We start from the raw sequence: 27,935 nt of genomic DNA, 5'->3' as shown, positions 1-27,935 counted from the left end.
GTGGGACTGACAGCGGCTGCTATTAGCGGCCTTCAGATGATCTCCACCCCCCGTATGCCGAGCTGATTCATCCCGGTGGCAGCAGTGCATTAAGATGTAACAGCTTCACTCCCAGGTGTCACTCACCCCTTTAGACAGGGGCTACATCATAATTTTACATTTCCTATTAACTCCTATTGTCTCCGCTCCACCACGATGGTCCATTAAAGGGATAGGTGCCGCCGTAACCACCTCATTCGCACGTGCCACTCAACTCGTCCTATATGTCGTTATTTCATGTCATCCCATTGTCTGTTAATTGAAATACCACAGACATTGTCTATATGGTCCATTAAAGGGACACGAGGCCTTGTTCCTGAGTGTCACCGCCGCTTTACGTGCCTTCTCATTAATTTTCATGGTCTGTGTTTGACTTACACGGAGAGGTGGGGCTGAGGAGAGGAAGAAAAAAAAAAAAACGCCATCAGGAAGAAATGCACACTGGCATGTTGAAGATCACCCAAACCATCCAAAAGCTCATTTACATTTTAATTCAAAGACATTAAGCAGATGCTCGTATCAAGTGCAGGTTGATGTTTAGTGTCTCGCTCAAGGACGCTTAGGTGAGGAGGGTTGCACTGTTTAATGAAAACAGTCAGATAAAGCCATTTTCTGTCTTCATGGTAAACAGTCGCATTTTATTTTTAGTTGTTATGATGGTCCCAATGTGGTGGGTTTTTTTTGCCACCATTATATCTAATGAGCAAAGTGGAAGCCAGCACAGATTGGTGGGCAGCTATTGTTGAAAAACGATGGAGAAAACAGCTAAATTGCAGTTGGAAAATGGTAGCACAGAATGAATTTGAAATGAGCAGATACCCCCAACATTTGAGAGGTGAAAAAAATGAGGGCTGACCTGAATGCTTCGCAGCTTTTAATGTTGCCATGGTAATCCCCGTCCAAACTCATGTTCGAATGCTTTGTTTTTTTGTGTTTGTTTTCTTGAACAAGACCTTGTGCTGGAAATGAAGCTTGACTGTTTGTACATATAACAACCTGGCCTGTTTGCTTGATATGAGCACAGAGAACAGTATCCAAAAACAGAACACCATCCTTGAAGGAAATCAGGTTGACTTTTGAGGCTCTGGAGGCAGGAATGGAATAGACAGTGGTTGATGTCTTCTCCTTCTGTCCTTGTCTCTCATTAGGCTCACAATTACAGTAACAGATAGTAAGGTATATAGATAAATTATGACCACAAGTTCGAGGAAAGGGTACTGTGTGGAAAATATTAGCAGGAAATTCTCACTGAAGCTCCAAATCCTCCAAAATGAATTCGGGACAGCCGTAGAAAAATTTGTTTCCCTGCGTATGAACTTTGTTTTTTTTTTAATCAGGAGAAAGGTTGTCATTGACTGATTTTAATGTGTACACAAACTTAATAAACAAACTCTCTTCATGTTCTTGACTGCATGAACTGAATAAACACACTGAACTTAAAGGACAACACAGTTTCATACTGTTTTACTTTGTTTATATTTGGCGGACCCTGCCACCTTTCCAGCCTCAAACACTGTTCTGGTCTAATTTTCCTCTGAGAACAGCTTGTTTATTCAGTTATGGAAAAGATAAATATTTCTGAGTTTGTAATATTACCTCATTAGTATTGTAAATATAGAACATCTGAGTTTTAATTTATTCTCCAGGACTACGTAGTGCCCCTTTAAGTTTTTAAAAGTCATTGGTCATTTAAAGGTCCGTAGGAGGACAAATTCTGTCTAAGGGCTTGTGTTAAAACTGTAGCTCAACAACTAGCAGCACGGATTTAAATGTTGTAAATGATTCATGATAAGCAAGGCTGGTAGAGGATAGAGGTGTGTGTGTGTGTCTGTCTGTCTGTCTGTCTGTGTGTGCGCGCGCCTGGGTCCATATGAAGAGTGATGATGTTGTTGACTCACTGTCGGCCAGATGCCAATCAATCAATTAACCAATCAATAGTCATCTGGTGAGCGCCTAAGGACACCGGAGAAAATCTCCCAGAAACACTCGAATCAATTACTTTTCACCTCAGCCGCAGACTCACACACACACGCACACACACACACACACACACACACACACGTGCCATACCACACACACACACACACACACACACACACACACAATGGTACAGTCATATATTTATACTTATGCAGGCTTACATTTTGAAGTCACTGCCTCCCCCCTCTCCCACATGCCCAAACGTGCAGGCATCAGATTGCAGTGCCATGGGAAAAAGAAAAATGAGTAAATTCTGTCTTTCCCCTCATTCCTCATCCCTCATCCCCTCTCCTCCCCCACCTCTCTTTCCCTCCACTAATGGAAAGCTGCATTCCCTGACTGCCGTCAGCAGCCATAGCCAGCTACACTATAACACAGTTAATAGATAGGCCTGGCAGCTTATGGAGCCCATGCATTTTTAAATGTGAGTTTTATGACTCCTGGAGAGCAGGCAAGAGAAGAGAGGCAGGAATATGCTTGATGTTTGTTCCCTGAGTGGATGTGTGTTCAGTGTGTGTGCCCGAGAGAGAGTATGTATGAGGGTAGAGAGAGAATATGGAGGGCAGAATCAGTGGATGGGATGAGTATCACAACCTTGCTGTAGCTTTTTTTTTTGTCTTGTTTTTCCACAATCTTTAACTTAACTTCTCTCAAATTCTCTCTCTCTCCTGTTGTCTTAATTAGAGAGACACACACAGGCTCATCTATAAAGGCCATTGTGGTCATGAACCCGGTTCCAAAGCCGGATGAATGTATTTGTAATCTGAATCCAGCTGTTGTTTTTACATTCTATACTTTTTATTCCCATGAACCCAGATGTCAGACGGATTTATATTTATATATAGTGTGCGTGTGGCTAATGTATGGTCCTAATCTCGCAGCTTTGGCCTATGCGTGTGTCATAGAGAGGTCACGCTGACCGCCACTCAGTAGCATTCATCTGTGTCTGCCTGCCCTGACCTACAAACCCCTGCCTCCTCCCCTCTGTTTCATGTAAACACAAACACACATGTATACACACACATACGCACAGCTAGCAGACGACGCTCCTAGTGATGTGCCCCACATACTACCCCCGTTGGCTTGCTTGTTTTGCTGACGGCACTGGTTGGGCATGTATGGAAACATGCATTTTTCCCCTCCGGGGGGAAGAGTAACATGCAGCGTGAAACCTAGTTTGCTCAAAGGTATTTAATGCAGACAGCATTGGGACGGGCAGCAGGGCGCGGTGATGCTGTCATCTGACATGTGTCCACACTGGTGGAGAGCTGCCAATCACACACCACGGCAACCAGTTGACACACACATTTCCTCTCATATTGATATGTGGGGAGGATCATTGCTGAATTACTGCAGTCTGCTGATACTGGCCAGAAGTGATTCACATTCCCATGCAATGCAAACAGAAATGAGAAGTTGTCACTTGGCACTAGAGCGTCTACCCTGAAAGTTTACATTGTCTGTGATGCAGTGTGAGTGCACCAGCCTGGTGCTTATAAACTGTAGGCAATGTCATACCTGCATTGTATTACTGCTCTAACTCTTTTTTCAAGGAGACACGTACAACTCTGTTATTGTACAAAAAAAAAAAGTAATTCGATAATCTCTGCGTTCATGGATTAAGGTTGAGCTTTATTGTCATTTTACTGTGGCGTGGCTCAGGAGTTAGAGCAGGTCATCCACTCTGCCATCCCTGTATGAATGTGTGTGTGCATGGGTGAATGTAACAAGCCTTGTAAAGCGCTGTGAATGTGTGCTATAGAAAATACAAGTCTAGTTCCATTTTCAATACAGGCTGGCACAATGAAATACAGTCGTAGCTCTCTCCGCAGTGCACCCATAACAAATGTATAAAAACATCACAGTGAAATAGGTAAGAAATTAAGATATTCATATACATTTACCTACAGACTATATGTACAAGACAGCATTTTTGTTTGGTACAGACCCCAATGAATGTCACATCATATTAAATTTTAATTAAATTTTTTCACTGAAAATAGAAATTGTGTTGCAAAAATAATCCTTCAGACTAATTGTGAGCCAAATGACATTATCTGTGAAAATAATCACAGTATGATTTTCTGAACAATCACGCTGGCCATGTGTCCAGGCATTAGGCCTCTCTTTGCATTGGTGGCTCCAAAAGGCAGTTACCAAAATGCACTGTGACATTTTTATGCATCTGTGCCAGCGATGGCAGGAGGCTTTATGTTTTTGGGTTGTCAGTGAAATATTTATGAATGAATCATTTATTAATGATGGTTATTATAAAGGTTTACAGAGACAACAAAGCCTGAATGCGTACCACTGAATCCACTAAATGCTTTACTGCTGCTCAAAACTGTATTTATTATCCTGTATTTCTTCACAAACATGAGAAAGTAGCATTGTGAAGGCCATGCTTGGACAAAAGGACCACATAAGTGCCTACTTACAGTAGAACCCACGGTAGCTCCATGAATTTACAGATATACACACAGTAACAAACACACCATGGTAGATCATTTAAGTCATTGAAGTTAACCTTGTGCAGACAAGACGCTGACAAGTCTTCTGGAAATACAATGACATTTAGCGCGGTGAGTCAAACAGCCTTTTTGTGTATTCACAGTTCCACAATCGATGCTGGGGCACACACAGATTCACATGCAAACGCCACAGAATAGTAGTCACACACAAGTGCAGAGGAAAATGTGTGTATGGAAGCTAATGCGCTTCAATTAAACCTGCATACAATGATCAAGATTTGCTTACACCTTAGATAAACTATTAGTGTTGAATCATAATGTATTTTCTATGACAGTGCTGTTTGTTTACATATGCTGCTATTGAGTTGCCTGGAGGAACCGCAGACTGTCCCTTTTAAGAGGGAACACCCGCTTCGAGGAGCAGATCTTGTTTGATCCTCCAGTGGGCGAGTGGCGGCATAAACAGGAAGGGGCCCCGCGCTTTAGTGCGTCATTAGTCCTCGTGTCATCGGATCTTCTGTGTTGAAATGTGCCGAAGTGTTTCGCATAACATTGTTAGCCTGATATCCTGGATAGGTACACAAAGGTGACACGGTCATAGGCACACGCACACAAAAGACACATGCTGAAGGGGTGATTACGTATACACACACACACACACACACACACACACACACACACACACAGAGGAAAAATGAAACATCCTCTTGAGCCAGCTGTGTTCTGTTCCCTTATGAGAATAGAGAGTGATGTAAATGTCTTGGTGAAGGTGCACGCAGCCGTCTATGTTTATGCATATGGAATATGACAGCTTAAGTGTTTTAACTCTAGATATTCTGCGCGAGTGTGTCAGCATGTGTGTGTCAGCGGGTGGGGTCTGTTGAGTCTGTTGGAGTCCCACTTAGAAATATGGACTTCATTTGTGCCGGGCCTCTCCGGCTAACTGGAACAGGGTTGGAGATAGACTGAGGGAGCCACCCCACTCCGACACACACACGCACACATATGCTCAGCTCTTCTCTCTTGTATAAAACATTAGTCATTGAGAGATTTGGTGGAGGACATGTCGTATTGTTAGCCAGTAGACAAGTAGACTCTTTTTACATTTTACTGTTATAATTACTTTGAATGGATTCCAGCATTAGAATAAACAATATTCAGTTATAAAAGAGAGCGCTGCTCAACAGCATATTTTGATTTAAGACATTACAAAAAACGTTACAATAACTCAGTGGTTCTTTCTTTGCCGTGAGTTGAAAATATTCTGGTTTTGGACTGTCGGTTGGACAGACAGGCATTTGAAAGATTCCTTATTAAGCTTATTTTCAGGTTCATACTCTTGTTTTCTGATAGAATAGGTTTATATGCTTTATGTTTAGTAAAACACATTATCATTACTATTATTATTATTATAGTTGCTGCAGCACCTCTATCCACCCACTGTCTGAACGCTCTGTTTAAGTACCTGTCTCTTTAAGGCTCCCCCCTCGAAAAAAAGCCTAGTCCCTGCTCTCATTGGTCAGCTCTCACAGCTCTGAGCAGGCACTGCCCCGTCGTATTCATTTCATCAACTCAGTGCGTGGTTTTGCAAAGCTGTGACACCACAAGCTTACGGATGTTCTGACGGCTTGTTTGAGGCACTGTTCTGGTTACGGGCTGTGTGAATTTCACTGTGAATTAAGCGTTTTGACTTTTACTGCGTTATTGAAATAGATAATGACTTTATTAACGACACAGAGGAATGTACATAGCACCATGAATAACAATAATTTAAAATCAACAGAGACATGCATATCTCACTTTCTACAATATGGGCAATACATTGACATGGGCAAGTTTCATGTCTGAATCATTACGATAACATGCCCAGCTCATACTCAGGTAATTTTCATATTGAGGACACAAAGTGTAATAATAATATTTGCATAGTATTTGTTATGTAACATTGTTTTGCTCTATTTGATTTCTGTAGCGAATCTTTGCTCCCTTTTCCCTCAAACAGAACAGTCTTTACTTTGATACTGTCAATAGTTGTCCCCATTTCCTCTGTTCCTTTGTGAGAAAGCACATATTTTTCTTTTCGAACAAATCCAAGCAACACCTCTAAGAAACTTCATAGTCTGGGGTTGAAGTGTTAAAGGAGGTAGGTGGAAGAGCTGAGGGAAAAGAAAGAAGGGAGAGCCAGGACAGCACCAGAGGGCTGGTGAGGCAGTAACTGTACGGGTGGAAGCGGCGTGTGTAACTGTTGGGAAAGAATAACATGCACTACAGACCCCAGACCGCAGGAGGCATGACTCCCTCACCACCAGGAAACCTCAGGGCTTTCTGCTCCGCGTTCTGTTTGCTCTCACTTTGCTCTCGTCTCCTCGGACCTTCTGTGTGTGCTCTTCCAGATTTAGCGTTAAGGCCGTATCGCTTTCTCCTCCTCACTGTATTGTTTCCTTCCCTGTTTATTTTGCCACCTATCCTTGTATCTCTATTGCTCACTTCCTATGCCCCCCAATCTGGAGCACGTTCCGCTTATAATTCGCTTTCTGGCGATGGCTTGCTACACGAGCCCCCACCCACCTCTCACCTCCCACACCGCCCACCTCTCTCACTTGGCTCCCTTCCCTCTTTTCTTCCCTAGCTCTCTCCCTCTCCAACCTCTTCGCTCTCTTCATATTTCATATTAAGCAATCCTTTCCATGGAGCCAGCTGTGTAAACAATAGGGACCGGCCCTCCGTGTTTTCTCTGAGCGAGAGAAAAATGCCGGAAAAACCTGGACACAAGGAGCTCGCCGCACGCCGTCCTCGCAGATGATCTATGGCCCTTTGTCTCTCCCGACCTCCTTTGAGCGCGAGTGGGACTTTCTGGGCCGAGTGTTGGTTTTCTGTGCATGTGTGAGGCCGAGTGTTAAGTGTACAGGCTGGTGTGTTTATGCGGGTGTGAGAGCTCTCTGTTACCATAGCCCCCTGCAAATATTGACCGAACTGAATAGCTACAGTGAGTAGCCGAAAAAAGCAAACGCCGCGTGTCACGCTCTGCCAGATATGCCCCGAGTTTTGTCACTGACTGCACTACGACCGGAAATAATTTGGCTTGCTGAAGGCGTCATCTTCACAAGAGCACCCCTCTCCTTTCCTGATTGGTGCGTCTCAAGTTTTGGTGCCTCACATAGCTGACCTGTATTTCACAGTGGCACAGGCCAACGCTGCTCTTCTATCTATAGATCTATAATCCGTCTACCTATACTGTCAGCAGCCTATTTTTACACAGACGTTCCTAGAAGCTCCTGATGTTCCTGGGATTTAGCTGTCTTCATCTGATACTCTTTATTTAAAGGGCGGGTTGGCATGTGACTGTAATTTTATTGACTTTGGTTGGCAAGGCTAGTGTGCGGGCGTGCATCTGTCAGGGTTTGGCTGTGAATGTGTGTTTATGGGTACATATGCATGCATGCATGCAGGTGGGCAGATGGTCCAGTTCTGCACGGACAGCCACAGTAGAGCTCATTATGTGTGAAGGAAGAAGGCTACCATCTTACCCTGACACACACACACACACAGGCACACACAGGCACACACACACACATGCTCGTGAACGTGCACACACAGGCACAGCTCATCCCTGGGTTTATTTTTTGCAGGTGCAGTGCTTGCTGGCATTTGAGATAATTAAAGGCTGACCTTTCTGAGGTGAGGCAGAAATGTCACCCTGCCTGCTTCACTGACAAGTGGATTCACCCCACAGGGGGCCTTGGCAAAACGGCGGAGGATTCTCACCGCCCTGGGATGTGCACTTAGCACCCTTTAGCCTTCTTGCGCCACACTTTCTGGCTGTCATTGAGAAGTAGCTTCCACCTCCTGCTCTCGCAGCCGCAGTGCCGTGAGCTAGATACGATTGTGAGGCTGCACAGGTGGAAGGAGCTCTGAGGTGGAAGCATGGTCGGGTCAGCAAGTTGGAAGAATGTTGAACATCTTTTATATAGTTTTTTTTATACGGAAGTAAGGGATTAAGAAATAATCCAACATACATTGTAATCCGTGTTGCATAATACTGTAGAGATAAAGTGAATCGTAGCAGCTGGAAACCAGTTTTTATTAGAGAAACAGTTGGAAATAATTACTTTAAGCCCATTCTTTACTAAGGTCTAAGGAGTGGTTGACTCACAGTGAGGCAGTTCATGTTCACTCAGTGACTTACTGAAAAAGAATGCATCCCAGTATTTGCATGGAAGGCCTGTTTGTATTTACATCTCTGTGCTGTTATCTTGTGGTGGATCCGATCATGCGTTTTTACACCTTTTGTGTGCCATTCTGGTGATTTTATCAGTAGCCAATCACTGGGACATGCGTCGCTAGAATCATGTCCCCTGCAAGACCATGGTTTTCCTACTGTATGGCGTGCCTGGCTTCCGTTACTCTCTCATGTTGCCTTTTTGAGCATTGCACCGCTTTTTCCATCATTGGCATTTGAGCCCCGCTTCACAGGCAAGTGGCCACGTCCATAGCGTCAGGTCTCAGTGTGATCGGGGCCTTAGACGTTTTGTCTATGTGCTGTCAAATGTGAAGGAAAACTCAGAGTGAGAAGGGGATTCCATGCAAACCACTGTTCCTAGATCAGGTTCAAAAAGATAACAGTAGATCATTAAATGCTGTTAATTTATTCTGAAATAATGTAGATTCTTTAAGTAAAGAATATTCTTCCAACCGTGCTTTCCTTTAATATATCTCCTACCTCTTTGAGTAAGAAGGTAATCTAAGGTAAAGTGGTACAATCTATTAGCGACCTTCTTTGATTCCCAGAACTCTCCCTAGCCTTGCGTGACCCTTTCTGGCACATCTCTCAGCTGGCGTCCTGTGTTAGTGACTTGTCAAAGTCTCCCTCTCTGCCTCCATCCCCCACTGTTCCACACCCACGCATATGTGGTCGACTCTGTATGCAAAACCCGTCCGATCTGAGCTAGTAATGTACAGTAAATGCGTTGTACTGTAGGACACTCCCCCAGGGCTTTAGGATGACATGCAAATGTGATCCAGGACATGACTTGGGCCTACATTAACACGCTCGCACGCGCGACCACACACAACAACCAAAAGCTAAAACACTTGTTGATATGCACACTCCTGTTTGTCTCGTGCACGGCTGCACGCACAACAATACACACTCGTGCTCTTAAATGTGCTTCTGTGCACACTCATGCGTGCACAGAAGCACATTAACCCCCCCTCCCAAAGTCACATCTCACTTCTGACGTATACATCCACCCACACTGCTGTCCTCATAAAAATTTCAGTGCATCGTGCTTGAGCGACTTCCATTATGTGTAACGCGGCAAAGCCTCGCAGGCTGGAGCTGGAGCCCACTCTGTGCCGTTAAAGAGCGACATCCACTCTGAGCTCACAGCCTGTGGAGAGATTTTAGTACAAATCTGTGCAGGTTTTATGTTTAGGCCATTATAGAGAAATTCTAAGTCCCCCTGTCTCTCAGCCTTAAACGGTGAGCTACTCTGTTATCACAGTGGAGACACCAAAGACAATTACAAGCGCGAGAGTGTCAAGCATTGTTCGTGTCATTTTAAACAGCAGGTGCAACACATGGGTGATATTAAAATGATATGCCCACAGGAAAGGAACAACAGTCATAAAGGAGAAGGTATCATATAACGACATGATAGCAATTGACTTGATACTGTGTTTATTACTTCGATATTTGTTACCTCAGGCTGCGGTAAGCTCAACTACATATCACAAAGTCATAATAGTCAGTTCACTGTAGCGTGTAGGTTTAGTCACAAAGCCATAATATTTCCTTGAGAATTATTGTTAAACTACTCTTATTGACAGCTGAAAGACACATATTAGGTGTAGGACGCTTTAACATATCCATGCAGCTTACTCCACTGTCCTCCTGAGCATTGGTAACACGCTGAAGTGTGGTGCCGCTGCCACCGACCGCCAGCTGCTCTTGTCACGGAGATGTGTAGCACCAGCAGCCTTCGCGTCGCGGATAATTGGTCATCAGGAAAGATATAGATGATAGATGTAGGTGTGTGCGTGCATGTGTTCATACTTGCGTGTCATCATCTCGAGCAGTGTTCGTTTCACTTTCTCTCTTTGACCTTTTTGAACTGTGTGTGTGTGTGGGTGTGTATGTGCGTGTGTGTGTGTTTGTATAAACGTGCATGTGGTTCTATTTGTGTGTCCCTGCGTGTCTTACGTTGCATTCTCCATCCCCTGCGGCTCTGTTTGCCGAGTCGTCCGTCCTGACCTCGCGCTGCCATTTCCTTTCTCGATTATTTATTCAGCATTTGCTGTCATATCCGATAACAATCTCTCGCACCCCGTGACCTCTGACCCCTTCATTCTCTCTGCCTGTTATACACAGAGTTAAGACCAAGTGACCCGGATTGTTTGTCTCCCCCCCCCCCACTGTAAGTGATTTTTACATTCCCTCAGGAGCTTCCATCCATATAGCACCTTTGCTGGCGTGCTCTTGAGTATATTCATAAATAGGCTAGCTATATAATGGTGAAGACATAGATAAGGGTGCACAAATGGAAGCTGCGGAGAAATTGTTTGAAACTCCTTGAAAAGACGTACGTTAATAGCTCAATTGCAAGCCCCAGGGTCCCTGCCCACTTCTATAGGCTGCGCTGTCCTTTTTTCTGTTTTTAGACTACAGTCATCCATGTTAGGGTTGTAAAGGTCTAAGTGTAGTGCGCAAGTGTGTGAGTTAATTTTTTATGCATACACACTGGAATACAGTTCACATTCCTGTTTTTTACGCTTGCTTTCCCCTCTATGGCTTATCATCCTCAGCTTTACTTATGCATGTTTTGTGTGAGGCCTGTCTTGTCGGCCTTGACAGCGCCCGAGCACATCTATACTACAATAAAGACCAACAACCGTGCAGCATTATGCACACAACTGCTCCCCTTTATTCTCCCCCATATCGACGACCTTGTGTGTCAGCCGCGTCATATGGAACACATACATCATGCGACGGGAGGCACCCGAGATTCGAGAAGCACCCCGACGGAGGAATGGAGGGGAGATTAGTGTGTGTGTGTGTGTGTGTGTGTGTGTGTGCGCGCGTGCGTGCATTTGTGCGTGCACTGTGCACGAGGAGACAAAGAGTGAAAGACAATTATGGCTGTCTTTCCTTACATGTAGGACATACGTGAGGATCTCAGCTACGACCTACTCTGTCGTATGTAGGACCCGAGGGTGCAGCTGTTTGCGAGAACTGTGATTGGTTTGTGTACGTTGACAGGAGGGAGTGCGCGTCAGCAGCTTTACCGCGCTTCGGTGTCGCGTGTGCAGTTTTCACAGCAGATTATACGGGCCCCTCCGCCCTGATTTTTTCATTTACCGGTGCGTGTGTCTGATCTTTGCGGTGCTGATTGTGTGTGTTTGTTTTTGTCCCTGCCACCGACAGAGGGGATTATACAGGTGCTCAGTTGCCTGCTTCTTTTGTCCACACTCGCTTGTTGCTTTTAAATGGGTTAATATGATTGTATAATGTGCTTTTAAAGCTTCAGCCTCATCAGTCAGACAGAAAGTGAACAGAAGGTGTTGGTCTTCTCTCGGCTTCAGAAACAAATATTTAATTTTAACTAATTTTTTAAGATTTTTTTGAGTGAGTCAATTGTCAGTGTATTATTATCTTTCTATTTCCATAGGTAGGGACAATCATTTGTATTAAATAAAGGAATTCAAACTCAGAATTTTAATATTTACAATGTTAATAAGGTAATAATACAAACTCTATCAATCCCAAAATATAAGCAAAGGCTGCACAATGAATCCAAATATCATCGAAATAGCAATATGTAAGTACTATATCCAGATCGCAAGAGGCTGCATGTTTTCATGAGGGTAAAATGTGTGACGAATCAGGATTATAATGAAGTACTGTTGTGCTCCAGAGATGCCTTTTATTGTTTTTCTTTTGCTGTGAAAATGAAAATTGTGATGCAAAAAATGTAAAATAGCGCAACCTGGCGTCAACGCAATTTGTCTTACAAAACCGTGCAGCTCCAAAGTGAAGCTTGGTTGTGTTGCGGCCACCTCCTTTCTACTAAACAACAATATCCCCGCCTGTTTACTGTGACATCAGGCGGTGTGGGTGCGCCACAAAAAAAGTTGTCACAGGTGTAAGTGCTCTGTGCTCCGTGTTTGATGTTACCTATCATTCTGAACAGGCTCTTGTGGTGCCCACACTAGACTGTAATGATAATACTGAAGGAAGTGGCCCTTGTGTCGCAGTGAGTTGTAGTTCCTCAGTGAAAGAACCAGCTCAGCATCTGTACCCTCTGGGTGTTGCATTAAATTCTATATGGCTCTACATCACTTTAGTGTGTATGTTTGACAACGCTGATGCATTTTACACGATCGCAACAATGTGCAATTTAGAGTATATCAAGGTTGCATTTCATAATGGTAATGGTTGTGAAGTACGCTGTATTGTGGAATCAGAAATATTACCTCACAGGCCCGTGTTAGTATGCTTTCTTAACTCTTAACTCTCTCTTAGTTTAATAGGGTAGAGAGAGACTTTAAGAGCAAATGAAACTGTATCCAACTCACATGGGCTTTAAAAGAAATGCTGTTAAAGCTTTCGGCCTAATACAAACGACACCCTCCAGCCCGCATCCACTGACCACCACACACACCAGCTCCCTGCGACTGGGCGACTAGAGAGCACTTCGGCAACAATCATTAAATATAAGACGGCTAATAGAGGACCGACCCCATTAAATCAGCTCTCCGTCTGATACTACCCTACACACACTCACACAACTACACAGACTCTCAATCAAATTGTCATAAATAATTACTCATATTTCCCACACGTAGGTGTTCAGTCACACACACATACACACACACAAACCCCTATGGAGTCACTGACAATAACAATCTGACAATTACACCGAATAATTTTATACTGTAGTCAAAGATTGACACTCCTGTTGAGGAAAAGCCTCCCACCACCAAGTGAAATTATCAGTTATCTAGATGTTACATTATTAGGACATTAGAGCGAGGAAAGTGACAGATTCAAAGTACTCCATCACCAGCGCACAGATAGCCACCAAGAGGGCCCGGGTTGTTTTTAAGGACAGTATGTAGTCTGTCTCCAGTGAGGATGTTAATGTAGCGTCAGTGATTCTGGTCCTGCTAAGATGAGAATTATCAAATGTACAGATGGACGACAAATGAAAGGGAAACCTTGAATACACGAGTGGAGACACATAACAAATTCAGAGATTTTATTTTACATTGCCTTCATATTAAAGGGACAGTTCGCCACAAAATAAAAACTTCATATTGTACCTTACCGTCTACGTTGTTATGGCGTGAGTTGAAGAATTTTGGAGAGATCGGCTTGAGTATCTACTAATGGACCAGAGGCTACCTATCATTGCAGCTCTGCCAACATGGATCCTCTTCATGTTTACATCATACATCTTCACGAGCGCAAGTCTCTTGTACGCTTCCTTCAGCGTGGTGATCCAGTAGAAAGAAAATAGTTCCTTCACGAAACTGCTCACAACAAGGTCTGTGGATTTTCTGGAGTAACCAGGTCATGACTTCTGAAAAGAGACTTTTGGCAGTTTTTCAAATGTATTTTTTTGGGCGCTTTTAGCACAACAAGCCGAGTGTGATCTCGTTCTGTTATATTCGAGAAAAGGCAGACATCTTTAATGCGATATAGCTCCAAAACACCAGCGACGCAGATGAATAAACAGTCCACCAGTTAACAGATAAATAAGATTTAGATTAACTCCTCAAAATTAGCTTAGCGAACTAAGCAGGATAAAAAGTATTATTTCTTGTGGATTGGTCACATCTGACTGACACCTCATCCTCTTAAAATGTTTGGTAATGGGGGGTGTCCCGGGCGGTCGCAGTCACAAGATCTCAGCCACGTTGTCATAACAATAAAATGTGAGAATATAGGAAAAAATGTCCGAGTTCATCAACTTGTAGAATCCTGCCGATGAGCACATGAGCCGTCCTGCCTGCGTGTCGCCTCAGCTGTCATACCCTGATGCTTTATGTACAGCGTTCAAGTGGGAACAGGCGCACAAACATGTCTGACTTGACCCCTCTCTCTTTACAGGAGTTCATCCATGATGTCCTGCTGTGATTCATGCAATAGTGCCACATTCCTGAGCAACACTGTTCATGCAAAGACACATTCCTTCTGCTTTTTAAGTGCAGTCTGTCTATGTGTGTGTGTGTGTGTGTGTGTGTGTTTCTGTGTGTGTGTGTGTGGGTGTTGAAGTGCTTTTTCTTTTACTGCTGTGCATTACATCCACTGACTCATAAAAGGCTCATTACAGTAAAAAATAAGTTCCGCTCATGTTGTGACAAGCTGTTCTGGACTCTTGTATATATTTTGGTGCTGGTGTACCACTTTATGATCACTGTGTTCTCTGGGTGTGTAATTGTCAGTGTGTGCTCGCGCTTTCAGCAGTGGTTACAGGTCTGTTAGCGCATGTCTTGCTCTTAATTTGGAATAAAAACTAGGCAGCAGAAATCTCGAGTGGTCCCGGATCGGCGCCTTGGGTCTCACCTCTGGCTCCTGCAACTGGTGTAATTAGCAAAGTTTTCTTTCGTGTGCTCTCCCTTCATTTATGTTTTGGCTCGTCTCCCGCAGTATTTGTAGTCTGTCACTGTTAATGAGCGTGTGTACGAGCGCACAAAGCTGCGAGGAGACATCACACACCCACTGCTCTCTTTCGCAGTTTTAACACTCCATTAGATAATTAAGGCAGAGGGGGTGTTTTTGCAACATTTCAGATGAGACATTACCATTAATTAGTGTCAAAAGAAAGGAACTGCTTTGTTGGAGCACTGGAGTACAAAAGGAAACGATCTCTTTACCTTACCATTGAAGCACTAAATGGATCTCTCTCTCTCTTTCTCTCCCCCCCTCCCTCTTGTTGTTTTGTCTTAGGCAGAGTCTACGTATTCCTGCAAAGAGGAGGCCCATCGAAAGGAGCAGAGCTTTGTCCTGGCATCATGTGATCCGCGCATTCCCGTGCAGCGGTCTGCAGTAGAAGAGTGAATCTACGCTTCCCTGGAAGCATCGCAACCACTAGCACCCCTATCACCACTATCGCCACTCCAAACTGCAGTCATCAAAGTCAACCTGTTCCTGACTCAACTTGCTCCTGTCTCCCCCCCTTCATCTCAGAGATAAGGAATGGCCATGCGACTTTGCAGCCTTCCCAACGCCTCTCGCAAATAAGGCCTTTCAGCCCGTTTCACAATACCAGAGAAAGGAAGGGGAAAAAAAACTCCACGGTCCTCTTTTATACTTTCCTTTTATCTTTGTTCCCTCAGTAACTCAACTTTCAACACACATTCACTAAACCGGATTTTTGTCTCAGAGACAACCACCTAAAGGACGCCTGCATTCAAGTTTCCAAATCAGAGGGAGATTTTGATTTTCTATAAACTTTGTCCCGGCAAGTCTTTTGGAATATCCACTCATGCAGTGTCCCTATGGGGGATTAAATCAGTCCAGGAATCCACACTGACTCCTCTTTTCTTTAGATCGTGTTAAGGTGGTTTTTCAGTGAGGTCTGTTTGTGACTGGAGGTGGACTTGAGCCATCATGGCTGGGAAGGGCAACCCGGTGCCGGGCCCCCACCTCAACGGCTTCCCCATGCCCACCTACTCCTACTTCTTCCCCCACATGCTGGGGAGCCTGTCGCCTCCATCCCTGCCAGGACTGCCCATCAGCGGGTACAGCACCCCCTCACCAGCCAGTAAGTAAACGTCTAGACTTCAGCTTGCTCTGATTTGGGACCGTGCAGTGCTTTGGCTATTGTGCAGGTTGGTTGCTGAGTGACAGGAGGCGGGCAGAGGGAAGATTTACTTTCCTTTGTGTGTGTCCCGGTTTACCTGCGCAGCTGCAGCGCACTGTTTCCTGTGTAGCTCCCCTGCTGCGTGTGTGTGCACATACGCTTGTGCCTGCGAGTCTGCTGGTAAAAAAAGGACTCTTTCATCTCATCCTGTTTAGATCGTTCTTATTTGAAAGATGTGTGTGTTGGTAAACAGTGATCGGCAAACCGCGCACACATTACAACACACCCACGTCGCCTCCAGCACTGTCCTTAATTTACAAGCCCACACACATCTGCTCACACACACACACACGCGCTCACACACACATGGAAATGTCAGGGTAGATCACAAGAAAGTGAGGCAGGACAGCCGGAAAAGAGCATTGTTTATTTGAGGAACACAAATTTGGCAAGTGCTCCGAAAATGAATGTTACAAAAGCGACCATCGGAGCCAAGGTTGCTGCTACAACAGCTTTACGCAATCCGTCAGATTTAAGTCAAACTAGGTGAAAAGTACTTTTTTAGGAAGGAAAGAGAAGTTGTTCTCTTGTGTACTGAATTATACACAAGGACATCTGTTCAACAGTAAACAGTGTCGGAACAAGTATTCAGAGCCTGAACTCAAAAAGTCGTTTTTTAAAGTTCCTTTATATGAAAGCAACAGATTAATAAATAATGCAATATTTAGAGAGTAAATGTCCCCATTATGTGCTGTGACTGCTTCAGAATATTCAAGTGATTCATTCAAAATGATAAATTAACCTTATAGCATATGTAAAGTCAACTAATTTAAAGCTTTCGGGGAGGTGAGTTTTAGCATCTTGAAAGAGAAAGAGAAACACCGAAATCAAGATGGAAAAAAAAAGACACCTCGTTCTGGCAGCTGTCACCCAGTCGCACACCGAATATGAACTTTACACAAACAATCGCAACATTTTAAAGGGGCACTATGTAGTTTTGGAGAAGAAATTCAAACTCAGTTTTAATGAGGTAATAATGCAAACTAAGAAATATTTATTTTTTTCATAACTGAATAAACAAGCTGTTCTCAGAGGAAAATAAGGTCCCCAGAACAAGTATAAACAAAGTAAAACAGTATGACATTGTGTTGTCCGTTAAGGTCAGTTTGTTTATTTAGTCATAAAAAGTACTACATGACAAAACTGCACAGTGCACCTTTAACCCCATAAGCATTATTTTAATGTTATGGCAGGTTTTGTGAGAAAATATCTATGTGAAGTAAAAGTGAAAAAATCTGTCAGTGTGATGTTATCATTTCAACACAAGTCAGCTTACTTAAGAGTTCTGGAGTAGAATTTTAGCGTCTTGAAAGACAGTTTGTAGCACTGAAATTAAGCAAAATATGACACCTCCTAAGTTACACACTGAATCTGAATCTCGCACAAACACTCTGACGTTAATTTGTGTTGGAAAGCAGCTCGAATGATCTCGCTGCACTGGCAGGTTTTCCATTTATTTTAAGAAAAGACGACTCTGAGGAGTCCAGAAAATGTATTTTAACACTCTGCAGCGAATGTAAAAATGTTAATTAGCAACCACAGCTGACATGCCATATGCAGTGGAGCATAAAGTGAATCATTGCCCTTTAAAAAAAGTTGAATAAATGCAAGTAAATTCTCCACTGCTGACTCCGAAACGAACCCCCAAAAGTGCTTTAAAACTCAGTTAAATTTAATCCTCGCACAATCCCTGCATCGTGCAGTGGACAGAGGAGCATCGACAAACAGCTAGATAATCAATTAAACGGCTGTGGCAGCGGCAGAGATATGAACTAAAGGAGTACGGCCACTGGTGCATATGTCCAGTCGATGTGTGTGTATTGGCGCGGACAAGGCCTGTCAGAGCGCGGCCTCACTCACAGGTTCAGAGGGGGTCAGTGTATTGACTTTCTATCTGCCTGAGTTTGCGTTGGCAGCCGGCGTGGAGGGAAGTGAAGAACAGTTAGTGGCCAGCCCAGTCACTCCCACTTCCCCAATACCAGATACCCCACCTCGCCGAGTCAGATTCCTCTTTTTACGCTGTTGCAAGTGTGTGTGTTTCCGAATATCTGCACGTGTGTGTGGGTGTGTGCGAGTGTATGTGCGTCGGGGGCCACTCTCCCAGTGTTTGCCATGCGGGGCTGCAGGGTTCCTTCCCTTTTGCCTTGGACAAACATTTCCTGTCTGTAAACACTGGAGAGCCAGGGACACCACAGCTTCCTGACGTGCGCGCACACACACACAGGCACACATGCGCGCGGGCACGCACACACACACACACACACACACACACACACACACAGATGAACAGATGAACACACTCCTTTAAACATAAACACAATCTTTGCCCTTCATGCTGTCTCACTTTCTCTCACTCCTGTTCCTCCTTGCATGCAGATGACTGCAGGCCTAATTCACACATGGTCACACGCTCTCACACACACACACACACACACACACACACACACACACGCACACAGCGTAACAGAAACACATAAGTGTCTCCTGCGATATACTTCTACACTCTGTAACACAAACACACCACCTTCACCACTTTCTCCTCCTCCTGCTCCATGCTATATCATTTCTCTCTCCCTCCCTCTCCTTTAAACACCTCTTTTTTCCCCCTTTCTCTCACATTTTCACACACACATACACACACACGTATACACACACACGCACACGCATACCACTCCAGCTAAACCCTCACTAACCCCGTTCAATGCCGAGCAGTGACGAAAGAGAGAAAGAAAGAGAGCGAGTGCCGTTTGGGGGGGGGAAGCAATTTGTTTGGAGCTTGAACGAGAGGGATTTATGGAACCTCAGATTGGAGGCGAAAGAGCCGAGCGTCGGACTTGATGGATTTCAGCGTGCGCTAAATGCACAGGACTGTATGTGTGGCCGTCCATGTGTTTACACAGAGTGAATAATATAGATCGTCTTTGTCATCTTTTCCCGCTGTTGCCTGGAAAGATGTTTTGTCATTGACAGAACATCTACAAATCTATATTGCATTCATGGCTGGGCCTGAAGGACACATGGTTTAAAGGGGTCTGTGTTACGTGGAATTTAATATATATGTTATATTGAATACATATTGTCATTCCACGGCCAGCCGCTACTTTTGAGCCAGCACAACTTACAATACAAATTGGTTATTGAAGTATGTTATGAAGCCTCTTCAAATTATTCCAGTTCAAGAAAGTCAGGCCAAAAGTCATTTCTATTGCTATTACTATGCCATATAGACATGTATGTGGAAGGTATTAACCGCAAAGGCAAAGGGGTGTTATTGGCAGTTGTTGAAGTGGATCATATTGAGCGAACGGTCTCGAAGCCGGGCCTTGTCATTCTGCCCTAATGCTGAACTCATCTGCCACCAGAACCCTCTTCAGTAGACCTTCCCTCTTCTCTCTGGTCTCTCCACACTCGTCCTCCTCCACTCTATCCTCAGAGATGTCCAGCTCCTCTCCCTCAGCCTCTTTTAGCAAACTACAATAAACCAATTATTTGGACCAAGCAGAGCAGAAGGGTTAATCCACACCCGCAACACACACACACACACACACACGCACCCACACACACACTCTCTGTCTCTCTCTCTCTCAGTTTCTCTGCAGCTCTAGCCTCCTGGGTTATGTCTTCACATCACATTATCTGAAAATCATCAGGTTAGGTTACGCACCGGAGCAGATCAGTTGCAGATATTGATATTACATTTATTGCCTGCAGCTTTATTAGTTAACTGAATATTATCACCGTGGATTTGATCTCGCCCACGCGCCCACATACGCAAACGCTGCTTGGGTCGAACCCGGCCGAATGTGCGCATTCCAAGAGAGTGTGCTCATTACGCACACATGTGCGCGTGCACAACTTTCATTAGCGTTTTCGATTAAATCCTTTGCACCGCACGCCCGCATGAATATGGAACTACCTGGCAATAACACCCCAACTATTGATCCCGTTATTATCATTAAAGCCTTCCGCTGTCTGTCACCTGTTCTAACACCGTGCTATTACATTAGCACAGTGTTATGAGGGATCATAATGAATGGAGCCAGCTTGCTACCTGCTGCCACGGCGGACTAATTGGCTTGTCCCCACAGAGCGCTCTTGTTTCAGCAGCCACAGTAATTGCTTGGTACAGGAGTGTTTTGTAGGACGTCTAACACACGCACACACACACAGGAGCACCATCTCCTCTGACTTATTAGGGGCTTTTATGGCATTTATGAATGTGCATTTGGGCCAGAAGGAGAAATATGAAGTGAGTATTTTCAGACCTCAAGGAAACTTGTGTGTGTGTGTGTGTCACCTATCCCATTAAGCAGCCCGTTGTGGAATGCACTGACCATGAGTAAATATGGATATGGTAATGTCGGATGAAGTGTGTGTGTGGTGTGTGTGTGTGTGTGTGTGTGTGTGCGTGCGTGCGTGCGTGTGTGTGTGTGTGTGTGTGTGTGTGTGTGTGTGTGTGTGTGTGTGTGTGGACAGACAGGTGGTTCCTCTCTGCCCCGGTGGTCTGCAGGAATCAAGGGGCATGTCAGTACACTCCATGGGTGGCAAACACACACACACACACACACACACACACACACACACACACACACAAACTTTCTCATACACACGCTGTTTGTGTGGTAGGGAGAAGGATAATGACAGTGAGAAACACTTGCGGTGTGCTCTCTTTTGGCAGAGATCCAAAGTGTGTGTGGATACGACACAAACGCGCAAGCTATTGACTGAAGCACTTTTTTTTTTTATCAGGTAGCAGCCATTTAGGCACTTCAGAAAGATACACACACACACACACACACACACACACACACACACACACACACACAGACTCACAGAAACAGTACCTCTGGGGAGCTGGTTGTCATTATTGGAAAGTCATTTGAGGGGTGCCAATACTCTGATGGCAGGGATGCAGGCTTATTAAACATGGCGTGTAAAACACATCTAGCACAGCAGCATCGCACTCACTCACCCCAGCTTAGCGACCTTGTTAATTAACTGCAGAACACTGGGAGGCTGAAAGCACAAGGACGGCCCTATTCTTACATTTTCAGAGAAGTAATTGATGCAACTTCTTGTTGAATCTTAACATGTTCTTTGTCTACAGATCTCACCACAGCTTGTCAGTCAGTCACAATTCTCAATTGTCACACTCCTCACAAAACTGCACTTAGAGGGCACAGCTCCTGCTTCTCTTCCTTTTATCAAGAGCTTTTTTTTTTGCATTTTTTATTTCTGTCTGTGCTTTCAGACGACAGTTACACAGGGACATTTTGAGAAATGATTCTTTTAGTAATGGGTTGTAAAATGGCAGAGCAGCCGTTGCTCATTGACAGGCTGTATAGTGTTTTAGACACTTTCATTTAGAGAGCATGATATGGATTTTTTTCAGCCGATACCGATAACCAATAATTAGCTGCTTATCACGGTCGATGCAGCCGAGATTTCTTTAGAAGGAAGTTCATAACCTGCACTTTATGCACACCTGAGGGTAGAAAAAGGCTAGATTGAAGAACATGTATCTGCAATTGTACTTACAAGCCAACTTTGCATACATCTAAATTTCCAAATGTTGGGCAGATAATTTGTCGGCCCAATGTATATGCAATTTATAGTATATTGCCAAATGTGGCTGTAGTAAAGGAAGGCAACCATATCTCTGGATAAAAAACATTGAAGGAGCAATATGTAAGAATTTTAGTTTACAACCTTCAATAATAATGATAACCCTAAAATAATGTATTGAAATTATTGACAGAAATAACAGTGTCAGTGACACCTGACACCGAGAATTTGTTCACCTCGAGGAACGTATTGTCTGTGTTGGGTTCATATTATGTGCAAGGCATTTCACATCAAACTGCTTCAGCAATTACATGGAGCCTTTGTCTCTATCTCCCTGACAAATCAGCAACCACGATTCCTCCCAACATCATGTCCTACGTGTCTATCATGTTTCACTCTGGAATAGATCGCCATGTGGAAGCTAGATGCTCCCAAAATGCTGTTTTGTCCGGACTTCCAACATCGGACGGTTCTGTGTTGAATTCTGCTGACACAGAAGAGAGGGATAGAGAGACAGAGATGCAGTCCTTCTGTGCAGATGTGACAGGAGTGGGAGCCCCATGCACACACACACACACACACACACACACACACACACACGCACGCAAGCATAGATACACACATGCGTATGGATACACACATGGCAGTTTGGCAGCGCCCCTGTCCCCTGCCAGCGTAATGTGCCAAAACACCGGCAGGCTTCGCCAAGAGAGGCTCCCATAAGAAAAATCCCATCACCCTCTCCTTTGGCCCTCTGGCCTTCCCTCATATCTTCCTCACTCCCTTCTTTCTTGGCTCTTGTTCTTCGCCTCTCATCGCTCCAGCTCCATCACCCTCTCCATCACCGCTCCGTCTGTCCTCTTCTCTTACCTGATCCATCCTTCCCTGTCCGCTGAGCTCCGTCCCACTCTCATCTTTCTCTCATCGTACCTGATCAGCGCTCCTCATTCCCCACTCCCCTCTCTCTCGCCGTCCCTCTCCAGTGCCTTCCTTTTCTCCCACCCTCCCTTTCTCCACCTCAGGACTTGACAGAGCTATCATTACCCTGCCACCTATTTACTCGCAGCCTGTTATTTTCCATTTGCTTTGAGGGGACCTGGGGCCAAATCCCTGCCCAGAATACTTGATCCTAGCCACAGGATTTATCCCGGAGTGGCTTGGCAAGTGTGGTCCACTCCCCGGGCACCCCTAAGTACCCCCCCACCCCTTGTTCTTTTCCTCTCTCTCTTTCTCCCTCTATCTCTTGCTCTCTCATTCACTCTTTCTTTCTATAGGTTTTTCTTTTTTTTCCTCTTCCATGGCCGCTTATGCAAATACAGGCCCTTCTTTTCAAAGAGCTGTCTGCCCATAATCCGACGGATGGCTCCATTTTCAGAGTTCTACACACACACGCACGTACACACACACACACACACACACACACACACATTTGTGCACCCAGGAAAAGGCTGAACGCATCACACACTCTATTAGGAATACAAGGACACATGCTATCTCCCATAAACATTCACACCAACTGGCACATACATGCACACACGTGTACAGACACACACCGCGAGCTGACACACACCAGAGCGCAGAGAGAAAGCCCTCCTCTGCAGCATGGGTGTTATATTCTGAGCAGCGAGCGCTTTAAGCTGTAGTTGGGCCATAACAACTTCAAAACCGGCAGGCTGTCGCCAGCAGCCATGCAGCACTCAGTTGGGTAAACACTGGCATAATCTAAATCTCTCTCTCTCTCTCTCTCTCTCTCTGATGTGCCAGCACGAGCGTCTTTATTTCTGCTCTCTTCAAAGGCCCCGCAAGGAAGTCAAGACAAGGGTAACGCGATAAGAACTCCCGCTTTTTTTCTCTCCTTCTCCACGGCTTCCCTATCCTTTCCTTCAACCCACTCTCATGCTGACCCCCTTCTCCTTCCTTTTATCTCCTCTCCCCTCCCCACACGCTCATCTCTCTATCTTCCTATGCCCTTTCCGCAGCACCCATCTCACGCAGCCATAATTCACACTGCCGCATACATTCAAATGTCAATGACTCTCTCACAGGCATCATTCCTCTATTGTCCTTTGATAAGCGGTCGGGATGACGGCATCTGTAAAATATAGGGCAGTTACCTAATGGAGGAGACGAGGGAGCACAGTAAAGGATAGAGTGGAGGAAAGGTTCTGGGAGGTGGTGGGGGTCTGCCCCGCACAGCTCGGAGAGTGATTGAATTATCAAGCAGAGCTTTGCTTGTTGTCCAAGGGGGTTTCAGAGGGAAAGCCCTTTTCTCAGCAGCTAATGCGCTTTTTCAGCCTAGCACAATGGCTAGCTGTGTTGCGCAAAGGGGCTAAGAGAGCTCTGTTCGGCCAGAGCTTATGGGGCCACCAGCTCTCTCTTGGCACCTCTCTTAGGGGGCCCTGGCCACACTTAACCTCAAGCCTGTCTGCTAGCATTAGCGCATTGCCTCCTCACAGGGGAAAGATAATACAGGTGACAGCACGAACATGTGAGCAGCCGAAGTGTTCCATCCAATAACCAACCCACAGTGAATTCTGCCGCGTCGAGGTCATCATCAGCATTTTCAGAGAGTTTGCTTGCTTTTAAGTCCATCGGGTGTATTTATTGCTTTTGTCAGTTAGGTTCTTTGTGAAAGACAAGTTGTTGTTTTTGTACTTTTTTACTCAGTGGACCCAGTGGACTGTTTATGAAATTTTAAGGATGTGAAGTATTTCATCACGCATTATTGTATTGTAACACAGTACTGAAATATTCCTTCTACAGTCTTTAATGAGGGACACAGTGAACCGTCTCAAAGCAAATGAAAGGCTTTTTATTTGAAATTAGAGGCCACCTCCTGGAGAATTTTAAAAGGCCAATATATGAAATAGTGATTTTGTTGTCATCCGACCTCAGGTGCCATTTGCGTCTAATAGCCTAAATTCTTCTGAAATCTGATGATATTTGCTTGACTTACATGAAGCAGCATCTCAACGTTTCCCTTTTTTCTTCCTGTAAATCGGAAAAATAGGACTTTGGCAGTGTTTTGAGTGTAAATGCAAGTGAGAGTGAGAGCGAATATTAAACTAAAAGCCCCATCTGGAAATCAAACAGTGTGCTGAGCTGATAAAATCAGTTATTGGAAAAATGTTCCCTCATGCACAAAAACTGAAATACACTATAAACTACAAGGTTATCTGGCCGATTAGGACTTACACTATGGAAAGACCAATGCCCGTGCCAGAAAACAGTAGATGTTTGTGGTTGTAATTATTACCGTGGAGGAAAATGAAACACTGACATATGTGCTCCAGACAGGATTAAAATCACCAATCAACACACGCGATATTAAAATCAACGACCCGCCCTTATATAAATAAATTCCATCTGATAGTGTATCCTGTCTGAAATAGCTGCACTAAACACAGATGTGGGCTGTAAATTCTAAATCACATGAGGCCCGCAGGTAATTCTGGTCCAGTGCAATAAGAGTTTACTATATTTTAACACAATCAGAAGTAAAGTGTGTCCTTAGAGCAGACTTATAATGGTGCTGTATGCTGTTTGTACTAATGTGCATGTTAGTGATCAAAAAGCTCTCCTATGAATTAATCAGGAGTGGGAGTAGTGCTTTTTCTCCTTTAAGTGTAGTATTTCAACCTAATTTTACCTTCAATTCCTTTACTATGCTGTAAAACGAAACTGTTGGGCTTGAATTTCATTTCTCCGCGTCAAAACTTGGAGTGTGTCTGCATTTTCATCATTCTACTTCAGTTTTCACTCTTTTGCTTTCGTTTTTCGTCCCTCTGATCTCTCTCTTTTTTTGTGGCCTGTCTCTTCTTCTTTTCATCGGGAGCAAACAGCTGTTCAGCAGTTAGCCTGTGATCAGTGTTAATAGGCACCTGAAACCTCGCTGATTCTTCCTCACACACATTTCTGAGCTCCTTCTTTTTACCGTCGTGTGCCAGTCCTCCGTCCGTTTCACACAGACGTCCTGTAAGCATGCTCACACTAAACGGGCAGAGAGGAGGATGTGATTAGTGAGGGCTTTGCCCTCCGTTTGAAATGGCCTTCTGAACAACTGGTGTGCATTATGCCTTGATTAGTCCCCTAATTTGGTCTGTCTCATGCAACAAACAGATGTTCACACACTCTCACAGTCACACCAGACATTAAACCGTGTGCCAGAATCATGGCAATCACGCTGGCCATTTTTGACAAAAAGTCAAGTGGCCGTGGTAAAACACACAACAGAGGGACACGAGTCAACCTGAAATGCAGAGTGGAAGTCTCTCCGTCATTGTTTGCGTCTTAATTAACCTCTGTCTTCAACCCTGCTTTGTGGTGGTGGATTAGACTACGGACCCTCAGTGTTGTTGTTACACACAAACTGTTGATGGTTGCAAAGCTGGTTGCACCCTGTTGAGCTGCCAAGGAATTCCACGGTCAGTGACACTGACTGATCAGCTACTGTCGTGATAAAATCTCCGGTCTTCGGCTGGACACACACAGACACAAATAAGGAGCACACAAAGACTTGTGCTGACTGTAACAAAACATTTCCTTTCTTCTAACCCAGACAGACTTGAAGCTGACACAACACACATTTCGATGAAGCACCACATAATTACACCATAGTACTGAAGTCTCTTGATCACCCGCTTTTTGTGTGTACACTGAAGAAAAACTTAAAACAAACATTATATATCCAAGAGCAAGGCAATCAGGGAAGTTTATGGTGCGTCATCGGAAATGCATTTTTTGATTTTTTTTGTTTACATCTATCTGGGTGAATTAGGGGTTTATTTCAACCAGACCCGAGTACGTGATTGTTGGAAAAGTTGAAAATCGAACCAAGATGGTTTTGATGAGTTTTAATTTTGTTTATGTTTACTTTGAATGAAGTGTGTTTCACGATGATAAAATTAATGTTCCTGTAAATAGAGTCTGGTGGATTTGGCAAGAGCGGCATAAAGGCTGTTTCTGGTCAAACAAAAAGGATTTTACTCTTCAACAAGCAGGTTTATAGCCATAGGCATCATTTCTATAGTCTTGACAGACAACTAGAATAACAGTCTGATCCTGTCAGTGGCAAAAACAAGCACTTTTAGGTTTTAGTGAACTTTAAATGGGCAATATGTACAAATTTCAGTTGAAAATGTTCAAAACTGAACAGAAATTATCAACAGAATGTGAAAAAAATTGCAGAGCTACACTGAAGTTAGCATGCTAACTAGATAAACCCTGGCTCATCCCCTTCCAGTGCTATGGGTGTAAACATAAAAACACTCCCCAGGTCCCCAAGCTCACAGTCAAATTCTAGCTACTTAGCTAAGGCAGCTACAGTTAGCAGCAGTTAGTGGTTATGTCAGTGATTAGTTTTGAGTTTGAATTTGACCTGGTCGAAGTTGCCCTCAAGGATTACGCTGCAGCCACTGCGGCCTGCGTCGTGGCTCGCAGCTAAGGCGATCTGCTGGACAATTCCAAGACTTACTGTTCCTATTAGGCATTTACGCACTAAAATATATAGATACAATTCCCAGAATTGCCCTTTAAGGGTTCTTTACACTCCAGCAAGTAAAGGTCCTCAGATGTTGCAATAGAGTCCTTTGTTGTGTGCATACCCCTGCCTTCAGGCTAGTGGATGTTCCAATTCAATACAAGCTGGGTTTTAGTTTTGTACTTTGTGCCACCCATTTAGATCTTAGATTGCATCAACAATGCCACAAAGAGCTGAAACTGGCCAAGATTCATTAGCAGTCAAACAAACAGATGGGTCTGTAAACAAACCTGGCTGCCCACACTTATTTAGAAGAGGAGACAAAAGCAAACTGTCAAACTATTACCCAGAATGTGTGATGGAAATATTGCTAAACTGTCTAATTATTTAACAACTTTGTGGAAACAATGGCTAAAAATAAAATAAAAACCCATGCTGTAATAAAGTGGAATCTTCCCTTTAAGTGAGCAGACACTGGCTCACGTTTCCTGAGACTGCGTGGCGATAAAAAAACACTGTGTAAGTAAAACTGGA

The 27,935-nt window shown here is 44.3% G+C and overlaps 1 protein-coding gene across 2 annotated transcripts in view; it reads left to right on the top strand.

Moving 5' to 3' along the window:
- raraa (retinoic acid receptor, alpha a) overlaps positions 1–27,935 on the top strand; it is a 149,044-nt gene that overhangs the window by 50,136 nt on the left and 70,973 nt on the right. For both annotated transcript variants that reach the window (XM_030400692.1, XM_030400690.1), the window contains one exon: positions 15,442–16,258. In XM_030400692.1, the coding sequence (XP_030256552.1) occupies positions 16,105–16,258 (154 nt within the window). In that variant the 5' untranslated portion in view covers positions 15,442–16,104. The remainder of the gene's footprint in view (positions 1–15,441; positions 16,259–27,935) is intronic.

This window comes from Sparus aurata, chromosome 20 (assembly GCF_900880675.1).
Source record: "Sparus aurata chromosome 20, fSpaAur1.1, whole genome shotgun sequence".
Taxonomy (NCBI): Eukaryota; Metazoa; Chordata; class Actinopteri; order Spariformes; family Sparidae; genus Sparus; species Sparus aurata.
Note: the sequence above shows the minus strand (reverse complement) of the source record. Positions and strands in the feature narration are given on the sequence as shown.